Genomic DNA, 25,799 nt, shown 5'->3' on the forward strand with positions numbered 1-25,799 from the left:
GTTGAGAGAGAGAGAGAACCGCAACGCTTCCCTTCTCTTCTCCTCTTCGAGCAAGTCGGCCCCACCCCTACAAAAGCGATTGCCGATACCGATTAAAAGAGAAAGCTACATAAATAATGAGACCATTTGAGTTAAATTGTTGTTGGGATTAACTCAATCCACCAACCAATGAAAGAAAGGAAAACAACTGCATCATTTTGTCTCTGAGTTGGTAGCATTGGCATTTAAAGAAAGGAAAACAACTGCGTTCAGATAAGATTGACACAATATTTGGCGCGCCCGCAAAATCAAACGAGCAGGGTGGTGGTGTCGTACCGTGGCAAAATGCATCATTTTGTCTATGAGTTGGGTCAGTTGACAAGTTTTTGTAAGCACTTAGATTCTCAGATTATCAAGTTCGAGATTAATGGATTGTTCCCTGGTCAAATAAGCTTAACTAATCATGTCCGTCGGAAATACACTTAATTACCCTTGCATATACATCCTCAAGTTGTCAATACATGTTTCTAAATCTTTTTGGCCGAGATTAGAGAGCTCTTAGGTTCTTCTATCACCAGTGGGGGTGCGGTGTCAACGATGATTGAAACCCCACTGTGGGCCCCACAGGTGGAGTGGCAACTAATTGGAGGAGGTGGTGTTGCAGGTGAAAAGAAATAAAATAAAAAAAACTTGTACTTCTGCCTAATGGGGGAATTGGTTCGGCATGCTTCATCGTTTTAAACATATCATTATCCTAAACATTTGTAGTTCCCTTCCCCAATGGGGTAGCACTCTTGCTAGTCTCTAGATATGTGAGTGATGGATGGATGGATACAAAGAAAATAAAAAATAATAAAGCGCATCAAATAGGACTAGCATCCCTAAAAATTTATAAACTACACTTGTGGCAGGAAAACACTCACCTGATGAGGGAAATTGTTCGGTCTGGTAGCTTCGAAGATCATCAATCGCTGCGGGGGTATCTGCACTAACAGGTGTCAACATCATCAAAAAGCACAGGAAACAAGTAAATACCCTAAAACCAATGGGAAGGCACAATCGAACCACCGCCAAAACCAAAAGCCTTAATCAGCGACTTATTAGTTTAAAAACCTCTACTCCCAGTGAATAAATCCCCCAGCTACTAATGGCAAAGCAACAAATTTTATATCTGACGGAAGATGTGTATGTATGATTGCAGCATCTTCATATGTCGATGATGCATGCACACGGCAAAGATAAATCTGAAACATTCAGGTTAGACAAGCATCCAGAACTGGAGAAAAGGGGAAGATCGGAATGAATTACAACTTCTTCACATCACCAATTCAGGGACGGTCGTGACCGAGCAGTCGGAAAAAGCAGAAACCTCATTCTACTACATTAAAATCAACCAGATATACTGCCCTGGCATCAAAATGTAAGGAAAGCAAAATAAAATCAGATGTTGCATTCAGTCCAAGTGAACCTAAAAATTTCTACTTAGAGAGAGAGAGAGAGAGAGCTCCTAGTCCGACCAGATGGAGTGTTGTCATGTCGTGAAGAAGGTCCACAGTTTCTTTCCTATTGACACCTCACCAGGATGCGTCATGTGATCACCATCATCACCATCATCTTCATCATCATCATCCTCATCATCATCGTCATTGTTGACTCCGTCAGTTTCATGGAAAGCAGTTGCAATCTCATCTTCACCTCCACGTCCTGATGTACCATTTACCTCCTCACTCAACCCCATATTCTCAACCAACTTTGATGCATCTGTACTATCATCAGCATTGGCTACTGTCCTGGACTGCATTGTAAATAGTTCAATGAATCAGTTAAGCATAATCAGAAAACTATTACTTCTTTGGGGCTAATTTAAAGGATTTACCATGGCAACCCTGTCAAGTGATAACTTCTGAATTTCAATATTCTTGTATGTTGTGACCTGGACTAATGGGGTTGCGTCCTCATTCTTGGCACCGCCTTCAAACAAGGGTGCTGAGGAAACTTCAGGGTTTGTCACCGCTTCAACTGTATCACCACTTCCACCTTTGACTTGTTTACCATTTTTCTTCTTTAAATCAACTGAACTTGGGACTGCAGTGGCTATACCTGCACTGAAGCACATTCAGATGATAATTTTAGAATCACATTTACAAGGTAAAGCCTCAAGTGTGAACAGTCCAACTTGACCTTATGCATATGTAATGAAAGATATCCACTGTGACCCCTTTTATGCGTTAAAGTATTTCCATATCTGTGATTCCCCCCTACTATTGTCCTACCATGTATTGATAGGCCCAAATAGCTTCCAACAACAAAAAGAATAAAAAAGATTAATTTGAAGTAAAAAAAAAAAAAAGAAGAAAAGGTCCAAGAAGTTATGCCAATTCAATAAATTCACCTTATCAAATAAAACTCTATTAATCTTTCCACATCAATACAGTTTGCTGTTGAAGTTAAATGCTCCAAACCATAAAAACCCCTTCATCATTTAGTTTCCTAATCCTTCAAGGGAAACAAGATCTATTAAATTGAAAGAATTTATTTTCAATCTGACAAAACAGGACAGAACTTTACCATTACTTTTTATTTTCTTTATTCGTTTTTGTCAAAACATAGTACAAAGGTATTTAATCCAACGGCTAAATTCTCACCAGGTGGATAGATGGGAATGTAAATAAGGGGCTCCTAGACATGACATTGTTATTAAACAGGTTACTTTGAAAGAAAAACATGCACACACAACAATGATAAAAAAAAAAAAAAAATAGAAAAACTTCTAAGCACATAATTCTAGAACAATCATATTTTCAGAAGCACGTTCCAAACAACATATCAAACCTTAATCTCGCACATCAACTATACCAATCCTATCTCACCTATTATTTCTATTATCTTCATTGAAGCCCTTATAACTCATATTATATCTAAGAGTTTCCCACTTGTTTTCCCTCTTACCTCTCTCGTTAAGAACTTGCTCCATTCCATCCAATCCCTTCACAGGAGCCTTAACCTCTATTAGTCTTCTTTTTACATGACCAAACCATGTTAATCATGTCTCACTCAATTTATATTCAATAGGAACTACTCTACCCTTATTATGAATAACCTCATATCAAATTTTGTCTTTTTTTATATGGCCGCACATTCATCGTAACATCCTCCATTACGATTATATTTTGCACATATTGGGTTTATTGTCTTATAAAATTTTCTTTTTAGTTTTACCATAATCTTAATCACATAAAACACTATCCACTTTAACCATCTTGCCTTCATTTTATGGGGACTTCCTTGTTAATCTCCCTATCTTTTGAGATGATTAATCCAAAATGTCTGAAATGATCTTTTCTTGGGATAACTTGATCTTCAAGTTGTACCATAACCATCTTCCACACTTGTATTTTTACTAAGCTTACATTCCACATGTGGTTTTTTCAATCTACGTAGCTTAAAACCTCTAGATTCTGAGACATTCCTCCATACCTCAAGTTTAGTATTCATGCCTGTTTTGGTCTCATCCGCAAGGCACCTCTACCTAGATATGTTTAGCAAGCTGCTGTTCATCAATAGAAGAGTGAGAGACAAACCAGCCAACTTCAAATTTTTCATTTATTTTTTACTCTTAACAGGTGACCTTCCACTAACACTATACAAAAGAGATTTAGTCAATAGCATTGATTTTATTCTTTGATTGACTACTATGAAACTTCTAAGGGAGGGTGGAAGGTGATTGACTTTTGAATCAGATACGGGGAAGTGGAGCACAATCTTCAAAGTTCCATTTTTTTTGTTTCACGTGATCTGCAATTCCAAAGAAGGTTTTGACAATCCATAATTTGATCAAATGGCAGCTGATTTTTGTTATTGATACTTCCTACACAAGCAGAAAAGGGAATCAGCATGTCAGGACCCTAGGGTTATGATAGGGGTAATTCTGTCTTTTGATTATACAATGTAAGGTTGTTATGCTATTGTACCCAGACTGCTACTCAAGTTGTACCTTGGTGGTTATTTTGTGCCAAGGAATAGCTTATAAAAGCTATCCTAACAGAATGAGAATGGTACAAAAAGCATATTCTCTGAAACAGAATTCTCTCTCTGTCTCTCAAATTCTCTCTCTCGATCCTTCTCTTTCTCCTGCATCCCTCTGTTCTTCTCTCCCTCTTTGCATCCTTTCTTCCAAAATTCCTGAAATCTACTCAAAGTTACCTGTCAAGCCCAGAGGGCCTGACAATTTGGTATCAAAGCCAAACGTTCCTCGGCTTGGAATTTTGGTGAACTCAGTCTTGTCAGAGAAGCAGGTTGGCAAACTTGGTTTTGGGTTGTACTGGGATTGATGCGATTCTGGTCTCCAGCAATCGCAATCATAGACAGACGTTTGGGCTGAACCTAAGTGACTGATTCAAGCTGTTCCTTGTGAGATATAACCATGGCAATTGTATACAGATGAAGCAAATAGAGTCCAGCTATTGCAGGTGACTGCCTCTGAGTCTGATCTGCAGAATCGAGTCAGGTCAATGGATGGTGCAATTGGTCAGATGTGCGCGGACATCAGCAGCCAAATTCACACGGAGGTTGGGTTGATGGAAAAAGCGATGGAGACGAAGTTCGATGGCGTGATCGGACAGATGCGCGCAGACATCAGTGATCAAATTTGCGCGTAAATTGGGGTACTACACACTGGGTTCGACAACCAATTTTGCGCAGAGGCAGGGGATTTATGCGCTGAAATAGGCAATTTACATGACGAAGTCGGGAATCAGATTCAGGAACACATACAGAACTTCATGGTAATGTTTGCAGGGCAGAATCAAGTCAGGATATTGCTGGACTTTCCTCCCAGGGAAAGGTCTGACCCAATCCTTCCTACCTTCGGACCAACCCCTAGAGCGGCAGAGTCTCTGGATTGTGAAATAGAGCCTGCTGCCAGTGGAGAGATCTTTGAGGAGCGAGCTACAGGAAGAAGACCAGGGATACAGGCTATGTCAACTTAGCCTCAATTCCCTATGCCTAAGCTCGATCTTCTGATGTTCGAGGGCCAAAATCCACGGTGGTGGATAAGGCATTGTGAAAGGCTGTTTTTGTTATATCATATACCGGAGCAACAAAAGGTGGTGCTAGCTTCAACATATTTGAATGATGTAGCAGAGTCTTGGTTTCAAGGATGGAGTAGGTTACAAAAAGACACAATTGGACGGATTTTGTGCTAGATTTGGCGATCGAATCTTGGTTAATGTAGTGGAGGAATTTAATAAGTTGAGACAAGAGGGCACTGTCATGTACCGCCTAATAATTGAATTGTAATTTGAGGAAATTAGGGGGGAAAAGGAGTAACCAAACGTGCACATGCTTGACGCAAGTGGCATGGATCAGTTAGGCTGCTCTGCTATGTTTTTGGCAGGAATACTCCCATTTGGTTGTGGGGAGATCAATATAAATAAGAACTGATCTCACCCGATGAAGGGCATGAATGAAAATCATTTCCAATTTGGAATTCTCTCCTTCCATCTCTCTCTCTCTCTCTCTCTCTCTCTCTCAATTCTCTCGTTCCCCCTCATTTCTTTCTCTCTCCCATTTCTCTTCCCTAATTCTCCATTGAAAGATCGTTAAGCTCTAACAATTTGCTATCAAAGCCGATCTTGGCCAATTCCAATTGCGGTGAATTCAAACAAATGGTGGAAGATACACAGATGAAGAACATGGAGATGCAAATGCAATAATTTGGCTCCACAATGACGGATCTGCAGGCGAGAGTGGATCAATTGGAGCTCAGATCCAATTGTAATCAAAGAGACGATCATCTCCATTGATTGTAAGTTGGATGGAGCAATCACTTAGATTTGAGAGGAGGTTACTCACATACGTGAAGAGGTGGGAATGCAAATCAGGGAGCAACTGTAAGGATTTATGGCAATGTTTGCTCACAAGCATTCGATAAGACTATCCCCTGATTTTCCTCCTAAAGAAAGGGTTGATCAATTCTTCCTAGACAAGGGATGAGTCAGAGGAGGCTGGGAACCTACAAAATTGGAGAGGAGCTAGAGAAAACGGGAGAAAATGCAGTAGGAAGAAGGCAGGATGTAATTGGGGGGCATGGCCAGCTGGGGATTCCTATGCTGAAATTGGATATCCCCATGTTTGATGGGAACACACCTAGAAGGTGGATTAGGAGGTGTGAAAGAGCATTTGAGTGGTATGGGGTTCTTGAGCAGCAGCAGGTGGCTCTAGTTGCAACTTACCTTAACCATGTGGGAGATGATTGGTACCAGGGATGGTTTAAGGTGTAGGAGGGATGTCAGTGGGCTGAATTTGCAGAAGAATTATGTGAGGGATTCGAGGATAAGGGAATGACCGATGTGGTGGAGGAGTTTAACAAGATCCGGCAAGGGGGATTAGTGTCGGATTACCAGCAGAGGTTTGAAGAGTTAAAAGCACTGATGCTCAACCATAACCCCTATCTCACTGAGACATACTTTGTCTCTAGTTTCATAAGTGGATTGAATGAGGAGTTAAGACCCATGGAGAAAGTATTGCAACCCAAGACTCAAGCATGTAGCCGAGAGTGCTAGGTTACATGAGCTGACAATGGAAGCACTAATGAGGAAACAAAGACTGATAAACAAGGGAGGGGCACACAATGTGTTGACTCTCGTGGGGAAGAATCAAGGAAGGAGACTATCAAAGGGGTGCAAGGAGTGAGGAGCTTACCTCTACCAACTCCCAAAACACAAGGGGACAGACTAATGGAGTAGAGGAGGTAGGCTAATCTCTGTTTCAAATGTGGGGATAGGTATTTCCCCGGGCACCAGTGCAAGAAGCAATTGCTTCTACTGGAAGAAGAGGAGGAAAACGTAAAAGAAGAGGAAATGTTTGATGTGCCTAAAGGAGGAGAGGAAGACAATGGAGAAATCTCGTTGCATGCCTTGGGAGGGTTGACCAATAATAAAATCATTAAGGTGGAAGGGAAGGTGGAAAAGAGTAAGTTGATGATCCATATAGATAGTGCGAGCACCCACAGTTTTTTAGACGAAACTACCAAGAGGTTGAAGTGTTCCCTAATCAACACTCAACCCCTTACTGTAACCGTGGCAAATGGGAACAAAGTGGTGAGTAGATCAGCCTGTGCAGGCTTCTATTGGGAGATGCAAGGGGAAACCTTTGAGGCAGATCTCAGGTTGCTGAAATTCGAGGTTGTGATGTAGTTTTGGGAGTAGATTGGATGAAACATGTGAGTCCTATATGATTCAATTTTAATAAGATGAAGGTGACATTTGAGAAAGAAGGGAGAATGATGACACTGGTGGGCAGTAAGGAAGTGAGAATGTGTAAGATGATTACAGGGAAACGATTGCAAAAGATCATCAAACAAAAGATGACTTGAGTGGCCCAGCTCTTTTCTATCCAAGCACTAGAAGAAGAAGAAGAGGAGCAAAAGGCAAGGAGTGAGTTGATGTTGGTTGTTAGCATTTCACCTCAGAAGACATGGGAGGTAAACCAACTCGACCTACTCAATATACTTTTAGTTGAATATGAGGATATGTTTAGAGAGCCTAAAGTTTTACCTCCTCCCAAAAACCATAATCACTCTATTAGCCTAAAACCTAATTCTGAGCCTTTCAATGCCTGAGCCTATCGATATCCCCTAGCACACAAAACAAAAATAGAAAGGATGGTCAAAGAAATATTGCAACACTCTCTAATTCAACTGAGCCATAGCCCTTTTTCATCCCTTGTGCTATTAGTTAAAAAGAAGGACAGATCATGGTGCTTCTATGTGGATTACCGATAGTTGAATGCCATAACTGTCAAAGATAAATTTCCCATTTCCCTCATTGAGGATCTCTTAGATGAACTGAGGGATGCTACTATTTTTTCCAAACTTGATCTCAGAGTAAGCTATCACCAGATTAGAATGAGCCCACAAGACATACCTAAGACTGCATTTCGAACCCACCAAGGCCATTACAAATTCTTAGTAATGCCTTTTGGCCTTACCAACGCCCTAGCTACTTTCCAGTCCCTAATGAACCAAATATTTGAACCCATCTAAGAAATTTTATCCTTGTTTTCTTTGACGATATATTGGTATATAGCCACACTTTTGACCAACACCTAGTACACCTAAAGGCTACCTTTGAGATCCTTATAGTCAACCAATTATATATTAAGAGGTCCAAAGTGTTCATTTGCTCAAAGACAAGTGGAGTACCTGGGGTATATCATCTCTGACGAAGGGGTCAGCACTGACCCAAACAAGGTGGCAGTCATGTAGTTGTGGCCAAGGCCTATCACCCTCAAAGCCTTAAGGGCGTTCTTAGGCTTGATAGGGTACTACAAGAGGTTTGTGAGGAGTTATGGAGTGATAAGTAAACCACTGACACAATTGCTAAAGAAGGAAGGTTTCAGATGGGGACCGAAGGCTGAGGTAGCCTTTGAACAGTTGAAACAGGCCATGAGTAAGGCCCCGGTTCTGGGGTTACTAAACTTCAACAAGACTTTCGTGGTTGAAATTGATGCGTATAATAATGGTGTGGGGGTTGTGTTAATGCAAGAAGGTGTTAGGACCCCCATTAAGCAAACTTATCAGAGAAGAAAGAATGAAGGGAAAAGTGGGGGGGACCATAGGGGCAACCAAGTAAAATGACTCGAGGGAAAAAAAATCATAAGTTAGTTAGAAGAGAATAATCGGGCATGTGGTTGGAACGAGCAGAGCAGTAGGTATAAAAGGGAGTAGAAAAAGAGCGAGAAGCATGTGGAGAAATTGAAATGATTCTTGGGAGAGAAGACAGCCCTCTTGAATCAGTCGACATCTATTGTTTTCTTCTTTGAATTTGTAATTGTTTTCTTTTATAGAGGTTGTAAACCCAACTATAATTGGGAATTTTGTTTCCTACGGATTTAGCTAAATTCAATCAAAGAGGACGAGCTCTATCATTTGGTATTAGAGCGTGATCCATGGGGGTGTCTGTATCGGAGAGGGTGGGTGAGCTAGAGGGGAGGTTGGAGACCTACTAGCAGCAAATAGAAGGGAGGATGGGTGGTCTGCAGGCGGGAATGGACTCACTTGAGACCGAGTTTCAGAGGGTGCATGGAATCGAGAAGAGTTTGGCGATGGTGCTGGAGCAGTTTAACTTGCTGGTGGAGAAGTGGGGAGAGCAGGAGAGGGGACGAAAGGGGAAACGAGGCGAGAAGGACATACCTGTGGACTCGTCCCTTACCATGGGAGGCTCACCAACACAGGGGCAATGTAGCCACGAGGTCAAAACGGAGGACAAAGCTCCCTGGAGGCAAGATGGTAGAAGTCGAAGGCTAGAGATGCCGATATTCGAAAGGGGCGACCCTGATAGGTGGGTTTTCAGGGCTAAGAAATACTTCATCCTCAACCAATTGACGGAAGCAGAGAAATTAGATTCAGCAGCTCTCTGTTTTAATGGGCTTGCACTCGCCTGGTTTCAATGGCAGTAAAGGCAGCGTAGAGTTAGGAGCTGGGAGGAACTCAAGGTGATGCTGAGAAGCCGTTTTTGGTCCACGCAGGAGGGCACGATGGAGGAGAGGTTCCTTACTCTCAGGCAATGGGGGTCGGTCAAGAACTATCGTCTTAGCTTTTAGACGCTAGCCTTGCCACTTGAAGGCATGTCGGAGGCTTTGTTGGAGGGCCAATTTCTCAATGGATTGAAGTCGGATATTCGGGCTGAAATGAGTGTGTTATGGCCAAATGGGCTGGAGCAAATGATGGATGTGACCCAATGAATCGAAGAGAGGAATCAGGTGGTCCGAGGAAGCCCTTCCGGAACCGGCCAAAACATGGGACCGATTCATTCCAGCCATTCCAGCCCATCTCCGAATCACCAACGGATGGTGCTTATGCCTCCCCCACCGGCATCACCAAGATCATTGAGGGCCAATGTGACTGCCTCATACCAGTCGTTGGCTGCAGGTAAGTGAAGCACTCCCCCTTTCAAGAGGTTGAGCGAGAGTGAGTTGCAATCCAAACGGGCGAAGGGGTTATGCTTCCATTGTGACGAGAAGTATTCGGTGGGCCATAAATGCAAGAATAGGGAGTTGCAAGTGATGGTGATTTATGAGGAGGAAAGGGATGAGGAAGAAGAAGAGATAAAGGAGGTTGAAAGTTGAAACAAGGGATAATTCAAGGGAGGGGGGAGACACGATCAAATTAGGGGAGGTGGTGGAGCTATCCCTCAACTCGGTGGTGGGGTTAACTCCACTACAAACCATGAAAGTAAAAGGGGAAGTAAGGGGACAAGAGGTGGTGGTCTTAATTGATAGTGAGGCTTCCCATAATTTTATAGCAGCTGAATTGGTGCAAAAATTAGGGCTGGCCCGAACACAAACAAGAGGTTATGGTGTGATCATGAGGATGGGGTCGGGTATGGCTGTTTAGGGGGATGGAGTGTGTAAGGGGGTAATCGTAACGCTGCAAAATATGGAAATAGTGGAGGATTTTCTGCCATTGGAGCTGGGGAGTTCAGACGTGATCCTCGGAACGAGGTGGTTGGCCTCCCGAAGGAGACACAAGTTGATTGGGGCTCATTGGTGATGAGATTTAAGGCAAGGGGGCTACCGTGACACTGCACGGGGATCTCAGCCTTAGTAAGACCTTGGTAACATTGAAATCGATGATGAGGGCATTCAGAGAAAATGGGAAGGGTGCTACTTGAATTGGGGTGTTTGACTCCCGTGGAAGATTAAATTGCTCAAATTTTTGGAGTGCATAGCTTTCTAGGTTGAACTTTTAGTTATAACTCTATTACCTATGCATAAATGTTAGCATCAACCTGATGCACTTTTTTAACAAGAAACCATTGTTACCAATTATCAGGACCGGACCCAAAGGTATAGTAGTAATAGATAATAGATGTATTCCTTTGTTGTATTTTCTATTAATTTGCATTGAACCAGTTATACTTAGAAGTAGCTAACAGTTGTACCTAGAAGGCAACAGCCTTTACCTATAATCGGTTTGAATATTTGGCAACCCTATTGGGCACCAAATCACTACTATCTGGATCAGTATATAAGACTAATCTAGCATAATCTATGGGTATGAATGAATACAATTGAAATATTTCTGATTTCCCCCCTCCAAATTCTCTTTTCTCTCTTGATCTTTCTCTCCCTCACTTTCTGTTCTTCTAATTCTCCCTATTCTTCTTCTAAATTTCCCCCTCAATTCTTCCAATTTCTAATCCAAACCCTAGGTAAACCCTAGGTACACGACAAATTGATATCAGAGCCAACGTTCCTTGGCTATAATTCCTGTAATTGGTGGCAGTTGATTCTAATGACTCTTAGCGAAATCGATAGAGCAAAGACGTTGGGTGATTCCAACGAATACAAGGACTCCAACGAGTTCCATTGGTTACAATGTGATAGGTGAGTACAGCATCCAAAAGGAATCCAGATCAATTCAAGAATTCAGGTGAATTCCAACCAATGGTCGGTGATAGGGTGGGGACTCCACTGGCAATCTTGAATTCACTTTGATTGTGTGTAGATAGCGAGAAGGAAGGCACAATCAAAGTAGAGCCTCGAGTGATTTTCGACAAGCTAGATTAGCGTCGATCGAACGAGGAGATAATTTTTGTCACTGATCTAGTTAATCAGAATTGAACTTGAAAATTGAAGGCAGAGCGGGCTGAGCACCTCTAGATTCGATTCTTGAAAGGTGGAATAGGCCAACGATTCTTGGTTGTGATTCAGTCATTCCAATCCAACTTGTTCGTACACTAAAGCAAAGCTAGGCAAATTCCAGCAATTTGGTGAACAAAACTGATCAATCCTCAGTTGTGAAATTCCAACAATATGAGCAAACTATTGAGGAGCTTCAACAGAACTGATCGGCCAACAATTCCGATCTAATTCCTAAGGAATCAGGACAAATCATCACCAAGTGAGGTGCTCTTCGGAACTGATTAAGGCAACTTTGAAGGACAGTAACGGAGTCGATCAAAGGCGGCGCGGGGCTTGAAGATCACATCTCGTTCAACTTGCGGGCAACACGGAGTGAGTGGTTCTCGGAGCCGATCGAGTTGCAGGGAGCGATTAGGTAAGTGGAGCTATAGGCTATCACGGCTTGTGATTTGGAAGAGTTGTTCGATTTTCTTAGAGGTGAGTAAGAGGTTGACGCTCAATTGTGAATTGAAGTAAGTTCGCTCAAAGGCGAACAACTTAGGCGGATTTGGAAAGCCAAGTCATAAACTACTACAGCCATTGATTCTCAATTCCAGAGAATTCTATGGAATTGAAAATTCAGTTGGTTGCATCACAATCGCTCAAGGGAGGCGAGCAACCCATACTATTCCAGTGGTGGATTCCAGCGATCTGGCAGAATTTTGGCGATCTAGAAGGTTGTTCGACTTTTGGAGCAATGGTGATTTACGAAGGTGAATCACGAAGGTGAACAGTGGTGAATTCTAGATCAGTTCCTTAGCCTTCAATTTCTTCTGCTTGTGTAAGTCCGACTTCCCTAGGGCGGAATTCAGTGAACGATATATCAAAATTGAAGGCAGTTCAAAGCCAATGGTTATCGGCTACTGTAAGGTGACTTAGGCAAAACCTACAGGTTGATTCTCAGCTGAGATTTCTAGTGATTTAGAGCAGCAAAGTTGATTAACTTGATAGGCGATTCATGGCAGCGATTCAATGGAATGGATCCAAGGTTGTTGAATTAAGCAGAGATCAATTCTCAATTTCAATGGATAATAGCAGTTGTTTCAGGGCCAATTGATTTTTTGGAAGTTGCAAGAGAACTAATTGAACTCACAAGAAGTACTCTGAGCTTCCCGTTCGAATTATGGAAGAGAAGCGGAAGGTTTGACAGTTGAAGGCAGAACAACAAGGTGATTCGCTGCTATTTTCTAAGTTTGTTGTAGTCGCTCAAGAAGGCTAGACAGATTTAGCGAAGTGAGGTCTCAAAACTGGAGGATTGTTGAGCTACCATGTCCGCAATAAATGGCGAACAACTGTAGTGAAAATAATAATAACAATAATAATAATAATAAATTCAGAGCAAGTTTCTCACCGAAGACTCTTCCAAGCAATCAATCCACCATGGCCAACAGCACCCGAATGAAACAAATGGAATCGCAGTTGCAGTAAGTGACAACATCCATGGGGGAAATTCAAAATCATGTGGAGACGATGGAGGAGAATATTGGATCAATGGTGTATTAGAAGTTTTGAGGTGGTTGTAGAGAAGCTCCGAGGGGAAATGCACAATCAGATCAGGGAGGAGATGCGAGAGCAAGGAAATTTGCTGCGTGATCAACTGCAACAATTTATGCTTATGTTCTCTAGTCAACATCAAGTAAGAATTTCACCTGACTTCCCTCCTAAGGATCAATTGGAACCAACAACCAGAATGTTGGATCGACGAAGTTCGAAGTAGCTCTAGCTACAGTGGGAAAGAATGTGTTGGAAAAGAGGCCGGAGATTCCAACTCTTCCTCCTCATTCCCGTTTTCTAGTACCCAAACTTGATTTGCTAAAATATGAGGAACAATCAAATTTGGAACGAAACACTGATTTGTTAGATAAGTTGGTTATAAAACAGGTCAAAGCTGTGAGTGGTGATGCCTATAACAACGATTCTAGGTCGGATCAAGTCTTTGACACTCCACATGCAGTCAAGGAAGTTTTGATCAGGCAATCCAGATCGAAACAGTCTTATAATGGCTATAGGGAAACTCTTCATACGGATGATGAAGTCCTAAGACTAGAGGAAGACAGTTTACCTATTCAGCATTTTTCTACTGTGGCTAAAGAATCAGTTAGACCATCCTCTAGGTTCAAAACAGCCAACATTGTAGGAGCGGTGACGAGGAGAATTGGTGTGGACAATAGTCAGCAGGTTTCAATTGCTCGCTACGACAACTAGTGAGTGATTGCTTCGCGTTTTGTTTCACCCGATGAGTACAAGAGGGCTATGGACAATGTGTTAGGCTTACAGAAGTTTTTCAAGATTGCACCATTCAAACTGTGGAAGATAAGGAAAAAGCATATTGGAAGCTGTGGAGGGGTGGCATTTCCTGGGGACTAGAAATGTTTTAAGGCGGGAGGAATGTTAGGACCTAAGGGTATAGTAGTAATAGATAATAGATGTATTCCTTTGTTGTATTTGCTATTAGCTTGCATTGAACCAGTTGTACTTAAAAGTAGCTAACAGTTGTACCTAGAAGGCAACAGCCTTTAGCTATAATCGGTTTGAATATTTGACAACCCTATTGATGCCAAATCATTGCTATCTAAATCAGTATATAAGACTGATCAAGCATAATCCATGGGTATGAATGAATACAATTGAAATATTTCTGATTTCCCTCCTCCAAATTCTCTCTCCCTCGATGTTTCTCTCCCTCACTTTCTGTTCTTCTAATTCTCCCTATTCTTCTTCTAAATTTCTCCCTCAATTCTTCCAATTTCCAATCCAAACCCTAGGTAAACCCTAGGAACACGACACCAATTAAAGAAAACAAGCAAAGAAAAATTTTTCATGCCCAAACAATATGGGGACATCCATTCACCACCCTCAGTTCAAGCACAAATATCTAGCTTCAAAAATCATAGAGTCATCTGTACATATCATCATTCATCACCTTAACTTAGACCTTAATACATATGCAGTGATTTTCAAGAAGCAAAGATGATATGCACAGGAGAGCAGCATAAGTCAATCATAGTGCAACAAGTGTTATTGCTATGCACTCCCAACTAAGACCTAATACAAATCATCTGCACACCTTAACTTATATTCAAAGGGAAAAGCAAGGCACTTACGTCCTGTGTCGCCTGAGATTGTAACGTTTCTCTCCTGGAGTTTGCACCACTGAAGGAATTGTCTGCCGCCTCTTCTTGCGCCCATCTGCAGTGGCACTAACTGAATGCCCTTCACTTTCATCAGCATCCTGCTCACTCACTGTGATTCTTGAGGTTTGTGCATGATGTCGCTTCCTTTTAGAGGTACCATCAGCTTTCTCAGCACGGCTGGAATAGCCTCTACTTTCCTCCCCAACATGCGCAGAATCGTTAGGCTGCGACTCCTGCAGTGTTGGGCCATCTGATGTCTTCTCTAGAATGATCTTAGCATCCTCAACCACTGCCTTCACAGAACGCGTTCTATGAATGCCACCCTTAGGCTTTCTGCTTGGTTTGCGCCAATTATTCCTCAACTCTGATTGCTGGGAACCTTCTGGAACCTTACTGTCCATGTTGCTCTGGCTGTCGATGGATGGAGACCACCCAGTATCCACCTCTCCAACGATATTAGTGGATGTAAGCTGCTGAACATCAACAGAGTCATTTTCAATCCCAAATGATGGTTCTGGTCCTCCTCCTATTATCCTTTGCCCCCTTGTTTCTTCAATATCAATCTGCATACCTGGTGCACCAGTTTTTTCAGTTCTATTGACCTCCTCAGCTGCTAAAGGCAACTCCAGATTTTGAACAGCGTCAGACTGAACCACTCTATTAGGTGACAGCTTGAAAAGTCTTGAGGTGCACTTCCAAAGCCAAGATGTGCGTCCACCATAATCTGATTTCAAATCAACTTCACCAGGAGATCTCTTGATACTTGTTCCATCAGCAGGAGCTCCCATACCTTGAGAGCCCAGTAAACCTTCATCTACCAATCGTGGAAAAGGAGGGGCCTCCTCATCTTCCGCGTCAAGCATCTGGAGATCGGAGAGCAAATATTCCTGTGTAATATCTCCACAATTCTTGCAACTCTTAACCTTCTCAACAAATGCAAGAAATCTGCCTCTTTCCTTCACAAATAGTTGACGCTGATCCTTCAGCTTCTTGCTAAGGAAAGCAAGCTCATCAATATCTCTACGCATTTCGAGTTGATGCATTTCCAGTTGCCTCCTGCTTAAAACACTTCCCTCCCTTTCCTTTTCCACTCTATGGCTTTCATATCTTACTTCTTCCAATTCCTTCTCAATAACACCCTTTATATGGCTTATATTAGCAAGTTCTTTCTCTCTCTCTTCCTCAAAAACTCTCTCCCTTTCCCGCATGCATTTCTCCATTTCCTCTTGCCTATTCCACAGATCAGCCTTAAGATCTTTTCTCTGCAATTCAAACTCACGGAGCAACTGACTCTGTTCATTTTCTGCCTTTTCAGATAAAACTAACTGTTCGTGCTTTATCATGGCTGAAAATGATTCTTTTTCTTGTTTGACACGTTCTAACTCTCTCTCTATATATTCCTGTGTTGCAAGTCTCTCCTTTTGCAACTTTTCTTCTTCAGAGTGCTGCAATATTTCCAGCTTCTCTTTTGCTTCATCAAGCTCTCTTAACTCTTTAGTAATTGAAACTCGTTTTTCATCCAACTCTTCCCATTCCTCCTCAAATTTCGTTCTATCCTGCTTCAGATCCTCAATGTCCTTCAGAATTAACCTCTTCTGAAGTCTGCACTTCTCTATCTCCTCTTTCAACTCCAATTTCAAATGGAGAAGTTCAGCCTTCTCTTCTTCACTAACTCTGAGTTTGTCCCTCTCTTCATCTATCTGCAATTCTCTTTGACTAATGTTGGCCCGTAGCCTCTCAAGTTCATCTTTGACAGCACTCAGACTTTCTTTATCACAAAGCATTTGGTTCTTTTCAATATCCAATCTTTTCTCCTCAGCTTTCACAGCTTTCTCCTTCTCCTTCAGACTTTTCAACTTTGCATCAAGATCCTTCTCTTTTTCCTTGAGCCTCTCTGACTTCTTTTCCAATGCATGCTCTCGCTTTCCCAGCTTTTCCTTCCTGTGGTTCATTTCTGCTTCCTTTTGGTCCACTGCTTCTACTTGGCTTCTCATTTCAGCCTCAAATGATTTCCTCCTTTCTTCCATTTCCAAATCAATATCCTGCAATTTTGTGTCCAGGAGGGCTCTATGTTCATCAAGGACCTTCTGGATCTCCACCTATAACAGACCCAAGCCAGTTTAAAATGTAATTACAATAATCAAAGAGTTGGAATCCAAGAACTTAATCCAACACTTCAACCCATTTAAGTAGATGAAGATCTTTAAATGCCAATGCTACCAATTCTGACTTTGCATGCAATATGCACCTCTAGCAGTTAGTCACATGCACATGACCATGCAGGTGTGCGCACACATAAAAAGAAGAAAATAACCTTCTACATAAGGCCATTGAGAATTTACATGAACACAAGAAAGAGACAACGTGATGCAATCAAGTACCAGATAGAGTATTAAATTGTATCTTGTCCTTTAACCAGAATATTTTCTTGTTACAGTCAGAGAGGAATAAATTGATTCCAGAAATAAAAGATTTTTTTGGGGTGGGGGATAGGGATCACCAATAGAATATACAGAGGGGAAAGCACCACCAAGAAAACCATGGCTCTCTCCCCCCCCCCCCCCCCCCCCCCCCGCGCCTAGGATGAAGAACAAGACTTCGCCCACTTTTTTTTTTTTTCTTTTTAACAGACTTCTTGACAAAAAAACTGCCCCCAGATTCCATGGATAGGCCAATTGAGGAACATATAAAAAGGAATATATCAAAATTTGACCCTGTATTCCATGCCTTATTTCCTCTATGTGAACACATTTTGTGTATCCTCTCATGCATTGTGTCTCTAAATGATGTGATTCTTACAAAAAAATAACAAAAGTAATGTGAGAACTAGAATATATCAAATGCATGAGAAAAGAATTCCATAAAGATCAAGAACATGCATGTAGCATATGGCAAACCTCTGGTCTATATAAAACCTTAGCCTACAAACTTTCAGCAGCAAAAAAAGATTGGGCATTGCAACTCACTCTTTCTCTGGCACCAAGCTTTTCTGACAAAGCATGCAATTCCTTCTCCTTCATCTCTAGGCCACTTGTAAGAGATTCAGCTTTCTGAATCAAAGTAGACAGAAGATAACAATTGATGTTTTCATCCATTTCACATAAAACAATTGCTTTATATTAGAAGCTCACCTTCTCTTTTGTAACTAAATCCAATAGTCTGTTGTCTATATCTTCCTCTTTCTTCTTCAAAGTTCTGCTGGACGACTCAATCTTCTTCTCCATTTCTTCAATTGTTTTCTCTTTTTGCTTGAGGATTATGTCCATTTCATTTGCATTTTCCTCTCTCTGATTGATGATTCTCCGACCCTCACATAGTTTCTCTTCAGCTTCCTGCAGCTTCCTCTCCCACTCCAGTATGTCCTCTTTTTGTTTGTGTAAAGTTGCCTCATGTGCCTCACGCCTAACAACGAGAGGAAAAAACATCAGAATTCGTCAAAAGCCTAGAACTACGGTGCAAAAACAATGACTGTCAGATTAACATTAAGGTTAAGCAAGATCATACTCTGTGTTAAGGGAGAGGCGCTCCCTCCGAAGAATATTTTCACGAATCTCAAGCTCCTGCAATTTCCTCTCCAACTCTGAACACTTTCTACTAGCCTCAGAAAGCTTTGCATCAGCACCATGCATCTTTTTCTCTGCCTCCAATGATTTACACTCAAGTCCAGCAACCAAAGCATTTGCATCAGATAACTTCATCTCAGATGTGAGCTTGATTTGTTCATGCTCTTCACGCATCTCCCAAATTGCCTTCTCAAGCTGCAAGCAGAAAGAATTAGCTAAATGTGAAGACAGGCCCATAGGTATCAACAAACCTAACTAGGAATGCAGATCAAACCCACACACAAAAATAATAGGTATACAGTGCCCATCACATGCCTATATTAATGAAATGAAGTTACACAATCCAACAGCCAAAAACAGAAGTAATTTCACTCCTGCTGATGAAATATACAGAAGAAAGAATTTGGGCAGGAAGGTGATAATATCAGAAGATTAAATGGAAGGCCATTTGATTTGGGCCATGGGCGTTAGTTTTTTTTTTTTTTTTTGGTTAACAACAGGAGGGTAATGGGTCCATTGTCTCTTAAAACCCATTGGATGAATCCTCTATAAACATTATTAGAAAAAAAAATATTATTAGAAAAAAAAAAAAAAAGCAAAGAGCTGCCCAATGTGGCTGGCCCATTCAATCAACCCATTAGCGTCAACGTTAGAAATTACCCCTCTCCCTCTTCATTACTGTTGCTTATTGCAATTGGGTGCAAATCTCACCATCAAGATGAGTTTGATCACTCTTAGGATTGTGATTATGTTTCCAGATTGCCATCATAGCTCTCTTGGCTCCCTCTTGATCACAAGCTTTCTTTCTCTAATCTTTATCTGCTCATTTCTCTTTGTGATTAGATCAACTTCCACACCATTGGATATTTGGTATTATGGTGCTTTTGGCATGCATATCTCATTGATAAATATGTTACCATTATTCTCTTTATTCATGATACCTGTAGAAATTATGTCAAATAAATTGCATAAAAATTTGGGGAAATAGGAATGCATTTTTACTTTGGTAATCTTGTCTTACATGAATGATAGAATCCCCACTCAAAACTCCAATTTTCTATCCCAATCAGTAGATATGAATCGAATTACAATGCTCAATTCCAGAAAATTAACAAAGGAAGGAAAGAAGAACAGAAAAAAAGAAAACGATGGCCAATTCGAGAGGGCCTGCTCTCCCAAAATCTTCTTCAAGTTTTTCCTCCCTCTCTCTTCTTTCCACTCTCTCTTACAGAGATTCCCCCGACGGTTACAGCCACGTGAGATTGTTATTCCTAACCATCTATGACAATTTTACCCCCTGTATCTTTTTCCTCAATTGCCCTCTTGCTTCCTTTCTTACCCCTACGCTGATATGTGTGATGTATCAGTGCTCTATCATAACTCCCGTCCATAAGATTCACCTTGTCCTCAAGGTGAAACTCGGGAAACTGTTGCAAAATCTGATTGTATGGTTCCCATGTAGCTTCTAAGGGTGGCAGCCCTTTCCATTGAATTAGCACATCAAGGCCCCTCAAGTTTTTACCTCTGCCCGACCGTATTCCCAATAGGAATTCTGGTTTTACCATCATCTCTAGCTTGGCTGTCAATTGAGTTGGAATGGAGGCAGCTGCTGGTGATGTGCCTTCGGCTTTACGAAGTTGAGATACATGAAAGACATTGGATGGCACATGTGGGTGGAAGTTCCAGCTTGTATGCCACCTTCCCTATCCTCTTTTCCACAGCAAAGGGTCCATAATAACTTGGTGACAGCTTTTCATTTAGCTTGGCAGCCAAGGTCTTTTGCCTATATGGTCTAATTTTCAGGTAGACCAAGTCTCCCACTTCGAATTGAATGTCCCTCCGCTTCTTATCCGCTATGGATTTCATCTTTGCTTGTGCTCGCAGCAGTTGGCCTTTAAGCTCGTCCAGCACTACATCCCTCTCTACTAGCTGCTGCTCCAACCCGGATATGACGGTGGTACCCTTTACAAATCGTAGAAGTGGAGGTGGCTCGTGCCCATAAACTATCTGAAAAGGGGTTAGTTTAGAAGAAGCTTGATAGGAAGTATTATACCAATACTCGACCCAAGGAAGCCAAGTGTACCACGCCTTAGGTGTAGAAGAGGCAAAACATTGGAGATAAGTCTCCAATGTCTTGTTGAGGACTTCCGTTTGGCCATTAGATTGGGGATGGTAAACTGTACTCCTATTCAGCTGTGTGCCCTGTAGTCGAAATAGCTCTTTCCAAAAATGGCTGATGAAGACCTTGTTTCCATCCGAGACTATAGAATTAGGAATCCCGTGCAGCCATACAATTTCTTTGACAAAAATTCCTGCTACACTGGCTGCTGTAAATGGGTGTTTCAATCCGATAAAATGCCCATACTTGCTAAGCCGATCCACCACCACTAGAATGGTGTCCATTCTCCCAGATTTTGGCAGCCCCTCTATTAAGTCCATTGACAAATCCTCCCAAATTTGATGGGGAATAGGGAGCGGTTGAAGTAGGCCCCCGGGTGAGAGAGCCATGTACTTGTGCTGCCGGCATATGGGACATTGGCGGAGATACCAATGGATATCCTTTTTCATTCCTATCCAATACACATTAGCAGCCAGCCTTTTGTAAGTTCGCAAGAAACCCGAGTGGCCTCCAAGCTATCCATCGTGACCCTCCTTCATCACTAAAGGAATCAAAGCCGAACCAGGGGAAGTAGCAATCTGCCCTTGAATAATAATTGCCCATCCACCAAGGAATACCCTGGCCTACTTGAAGGTTCAGCTTGCAGCTCCCTGACGAGTTGGAAGTGGCTGTTTTCGGCTACTTCTTTGAGTTGATCTAATTGCAGCACCCGAGGAGTAGTAAGAGCCATGAGTGTAACTGGAAATGAAAACTGGGAGAGCGCATCAGCAGTGCGGTTCTCCAAGCCAGGCCGGTATTGTATCTCAAAGTTGTAGCCCATTAACTTCATCACCCATTTTTGACATTCCGGACTCACCAATCATTGCTCCATCAAGAACCTTAAACTTTTCTAATCTGTTCGGATTGTGAACTTCCTCCCCAATAAATAATGTCACCATTTTCGTACCACAAATACAATAGCCATCAACTCCCTCTCATAGACCGACTTATTCCGACCGTTGGGGTTTAAAGCATGACTAAAAAAAGCAAGTGGCCTATGTTCCTGCATCAATTCAGCCCCGAGTCCATACCCTAACGCATCAGTCTCCACTATAAATTCCTTCAAAAAATCTGGTAAGGCGAGCACCAGTAAAGCTGTCATAGCTGTCTTTAGGGACTGAAAAGCTTGCTCCGAACTCTCATCCCAATAGAAGTTATCTTTTCGAAGTCGTTCCGTTAACGGTCAAGCTAATTTTCCATAATTTCGTACAAACCGGTGATAATACCCCGTGAGTCCCAAGAAATCACGGAGTTCTCGCTGCGAACGTGGGCTAGGCCAATCCATAATCGCCTGAATTTTTGAATTGTCCACAGCAACCCCCTGCTGCGAAATAATGTGGCCTAAGTAGTCAATCTCCAACTGTCCAAACCTGCATTTTTTTGCATTGGCATACAACTTGTTTTCCGCTAATATTCCCAATACACAACGCAAATGATCCCGATGCTCCTGCATCGTTCTGCTGTACACCAAAATGTCGTCAAAAAACACGAGAACAAACTATCTCAATTGCTCCCTAAAAATCTTGTTCATCAAAAACTGAAATGTAGCGGCTGCATTTGTTAATCCAAACAACATCACCATAAACTCATAATGGCCCTCATGAGTCCGAAAAGCAGTTTTCGAAATGTCCTTAGGTGCGATACGTATTTGATGGTAACCCGATTTTAAATCTAATTTAGAAAAAACTGCCGCTCCATTCAGCTCATCTAAGAGTTCTTCAATAACCAGAATTGAAAATTTATCGGGAATAGTTACCTTGTTTAGAGCCCGGTAGTCCACGCAAAACCTCCACCCCCCGTCCTTCTTCTTGACCAGCAATACTGGACTGGAAAAAAGGCTGATGCTTGGCCTGATGATACCTGTAGCCAGCATCTCTCTAACAAGTTTTTCAATCTCAATCTTTAAGAAATGCGGGTATTGGTAAGGTCTCACACTAACTGGGGGTACCCCAGGCTACAGCATGATGGTATGATCCCGTCTCCAATGCGGGGGCAGCCCACACGGCTCTTCAAAGACTGCCTCGAAGTCGGACAGCACCTCCTGCAAGCTGTTAGGGATGTCAACTTCCACTGCTTCATCCGTTAAACAGCCCAACTCCAATAATACTCCTTCCCCACCCTTCCGAAATGCCTTCATCATGGACTTCGTGGTCACTAAAGTTTTACTAAGGCTAGGATCCCCATGTAAGGTAATGGTCGTGTCTCCCACCTTGAACCTCATGATCAGGGAACCCCAATCCACTTGTGTCTCTCCCAATGTGGCCAACCATTTCATCCCAAGAATGACATCAGAGCTGCCCAGCTCCAAGGGAAGGAAGTCTTCCACAATCTTCACATTCTGTAACAAGGAAACCCTCCTGCATACTCTTTCCACCTGCACTACCATTCCTGAGCCCATTATCACCCCATATCCTCGAGTAGGCATCCTTACAAGTCCCAATTTTTGCACCAAGTCAACTGCTATGAAATTGTGGGAAGCCCCGCTATCGATCAAGACAATCACTTCTTGGCCTTCTATTGTTCCTTTAATCTTCATCGTTTGAGGAGGAATTAGCCCCACCACGGAGTTTAGTGATAACTCCACCATCTCCCCTTCCTTGACAGTGTCTTCCCACTCCCCAGAAGCCTCCACTGCCTCATCTTGTTTAGTCCCTTCTTCTTCCCTCTCTTCCTCATAAATAACCATCACTTGCAGCTCTTTGTTCTTACACCTATGCCCAATTGAATACTTCTCGTCACAACGAAAACATAATCCCTTTGCTCGCTTGGCTTGTAGCTCATTCTCACTCAATCGCTTGAAGGGTGGTGTGGACAGCTTCCTGCTGACCAACGATCTTAGAGAATTAGAAGAGCTAGCTGCGACTATCCTAGAAGGATTAGCGACCTGGAACCCCGAATTTCATTGCCCCATAGGAATCGAAGCTAGGTGTGGGGTTACCTTACTTGGGCCGTAACCAAAACGATTCCCTTGTAGCACCTGATTCCGGTCCTCAATCCGCTGAGCCATTTCCTTGATATTCTCGAGGCCCAGGGGCCTCAACACCCTGATTTCCGCCCTGATCTCCGGTTTGAGCCCATTAACAAAGTGTCCCTCCAAAACCGCTTCAGGCATCTCTTCAATGGGTGATGCTAGAGTCTCACAGTAAATTCAATAGTCTCGAACCGTTCCCCACTGTCGAAGGGCCATGAACCTCTCCTCCACGATCCCTTCTCGGGTGGACCTGAATTGGTTCCTTAGCATCCCTTTAAGCTCCTCCCAATTTCTTATTCGCCGCCTCCTTTGCTCCCATTAAAACCAAGATAGAGCCCCTCCTTCAAAGCATAAGGCTACCGACTCCAACTTCTCTGCATCGGTCAGCTGGTTTATTGTGAAGTAGTGCTCAGCCTTGAAGACCCAGCCATCTGGATCATCTCCCTCGAAGATGGGCATCTCCAGGCACCTCCCATGGTACTCCTGCCTTCCGACTCCATCAACCCAGTCGCCCCATTCGCCACTTCTCCCTCCAACCGCTGGCATCCCCTCCCTCGACAAGGACAATCCCGCAAGTTGGTCTTCCTCATCTCGCTTCCCCTTCCTCTCCCTCTCCTGCTCATCCCATAGCGCCATTAATAGGTTGAATCGGTCCATCATCCCCGCCATGCTCTTTTCAATATTTTGCACCCTCATGACTTCTGCCTTCACCGATTCTATACTATCTTATAAACTAGCCATACGCCCCTCCATGTCACCCACTCTTTCAAAAACAATCATCCCCATGGATCGATTGCTCTAATACCAAAATGATAGAATCTCCACTCAAAACTCCAATTTTCTATCCCAATCAGTAGATATCAATCGAATTACAATGCTCAATTCCAGAAAATTAACAAAGGAAAGAAAGAAGAACAAAAAAAAAAAAAAGAAAACAAGGGCCAATTCGAGAGGGCCTGCTCTCCCAGAACACCTCGTAAGACCTAAGAATCCTCGAAGTTCATGCAAGGATCTAGGGCTGGGCCATTCCACCATCGCCTTAACTTTAGAGCTATCCCCAGCCACCCTGTCTTGAGAAATGACGTGCCCCAAATACTCAATCTCCCGTTGCCCAAACTGACACTTCTTCGCATTGGCATACAGTAGGTGGACTGCTAGGAGCCCCAACACACACATCAAATGTTCCCTATGTTCAGCCATATCCTTACTGTAAACCAGAATGTTGTCAAAAAACACCAAAACAAAGTTCCTCAAATGCTCCTTAAAGCCCATTCATCAAATATTGGAACGTGGCGGGGGCATTTGTTAACCCAACAGCATAACCAAAAATTCATAATGTCCCTCATGTGTGCGAAAAGCAATCTTAGGAATGTCACTAGATGCTATTCGAATATGAGGATACCCCGATTTCAAATCTAACTTGGAAAAAATAGCCCCATTCAATTCATCCAATAATTCTCCAATAACTAGAATTGGAAATCTATTGAGAACTATTACCTTGTTTAAAACTCTATAGTCATCACAAAATCTCCATCCTTCTTTTTGACTAGCAACACCGGGCTGGAGAACGGACTCACACTCGACCTGATAAGTCCTGCTACCAGCATTTCTCGAACCAGCCTCTCAATCTCATTTTTCTGAAGATGGGGGTACCGGTAGGGACGTCCATGCACTAGCGACACTCCCAGATCCCGCCTCCGGTGTAGGGGAAGCCCACACGACTCCTCAAACACATGCCTGAACTCTACTAGCAGCTCCTACAAGTTGCCAAGGACTGCCCAACCCACATCTTTTTCTTAGGTAGTTAAACTCCCCAACTCCAACAACTCCCCTTCTCCATTCTCCCTAAACACCCTCATCATCGACTTCAACGTCACCAAAGTTTTATTGAGGCTGGGATCCCCATGCAGTGTTATGGTAGCTCCCCCTGCTCTAAACTTCATGACTAATGAGCCCCAATCCACTTGTGTTTCCCCAAGTGTGGTGTGGCCAACCACTTCATTTCAAGGATTATGTTCGAGCTTCCCAACTCCAATGGTAGGAAATCCTCCACTACTACCACATTTTGCAACATTAAGGTTACCCCTTTACACACTCTAACCCCCTTAAACAACCATGCTCGACCCCATGATCACGCCATAACCTCTTGTTTGTGATCATACCAATCCCAATTTCTGCACCAATTCCGATGCTATAAAGTTATGGGAAGCCTTGCTGTCAATTAGGACCGCCACCTCCTGGCCTTCTATTTCTCCCTTGATCTTCATGGTCTGTGGAGGGGTTAAACCAACTACCGAGTTTACAGACAG

General features: G+C 42.6%; 1 protein-coding gene across 2 annotated transcripts in view; it reads right to left on the minus strand.

Moving 5' to 3' along the window:
* Positions 1-1,271: 1,271 nt before the first annotated feature.
* The window catches only part of LOC127797248 (nuclear matrix constituent protein 1), a 33,190-nt gene continuing 8,662 nt past the window's right edge, over positions 1,272-25,799 (minus strand). The window contains exons 3-9 of one of the 2 annotated variants that reach the window (XM_052329968.1): positions 18,303-18,556; positions 17,930-18,200; positions 17,765-17,848; positions 14,769-16,897; positions 1,856-2,084; positions 1,497-1,774; positions 1,272-1,386 (exon numbers count right to left, since the gene is read on the minus strand). In XM_052329968.1, coding sequence (XP_052185928.1) covers positions 1,511-1,774; positions 1,856-2,084; positions 14,769-16,897; positions 17,765-17,848; positions 17,930-18,200; positions 18,303-18,556 — 3,231 coding nt within the window. In that variant the 3' untranslated portion in view covers positions 1,272-1,386; positions 1,497-1,510. Of the gene's footprint in view, positions 1,775-1,855; positions 2,085-14,768; positions 16,898-17,764; positions 17,849-17,929; positions 18,201-18,302; positions 18,557-25,799 lie in introns of both variants that reach the window. The other variant, XM_052329967.1, reaches the window with a different exon arrangement.

Source organism: Diospyros lotus, chromosome 3, assembly GCF_014633365.1.
Source record: "Diospyros lotus cultivar Yz01 chromosome 3, ASM1463336v1, whole genome shotgun sequence".
Classification (NCBI taxonomy): Eukaryota; Viridiplantae; Streptophyta; class Magnoliopsida; order Ericales; family Ebenaceae; genus Diospyros; species Diospyros lotus.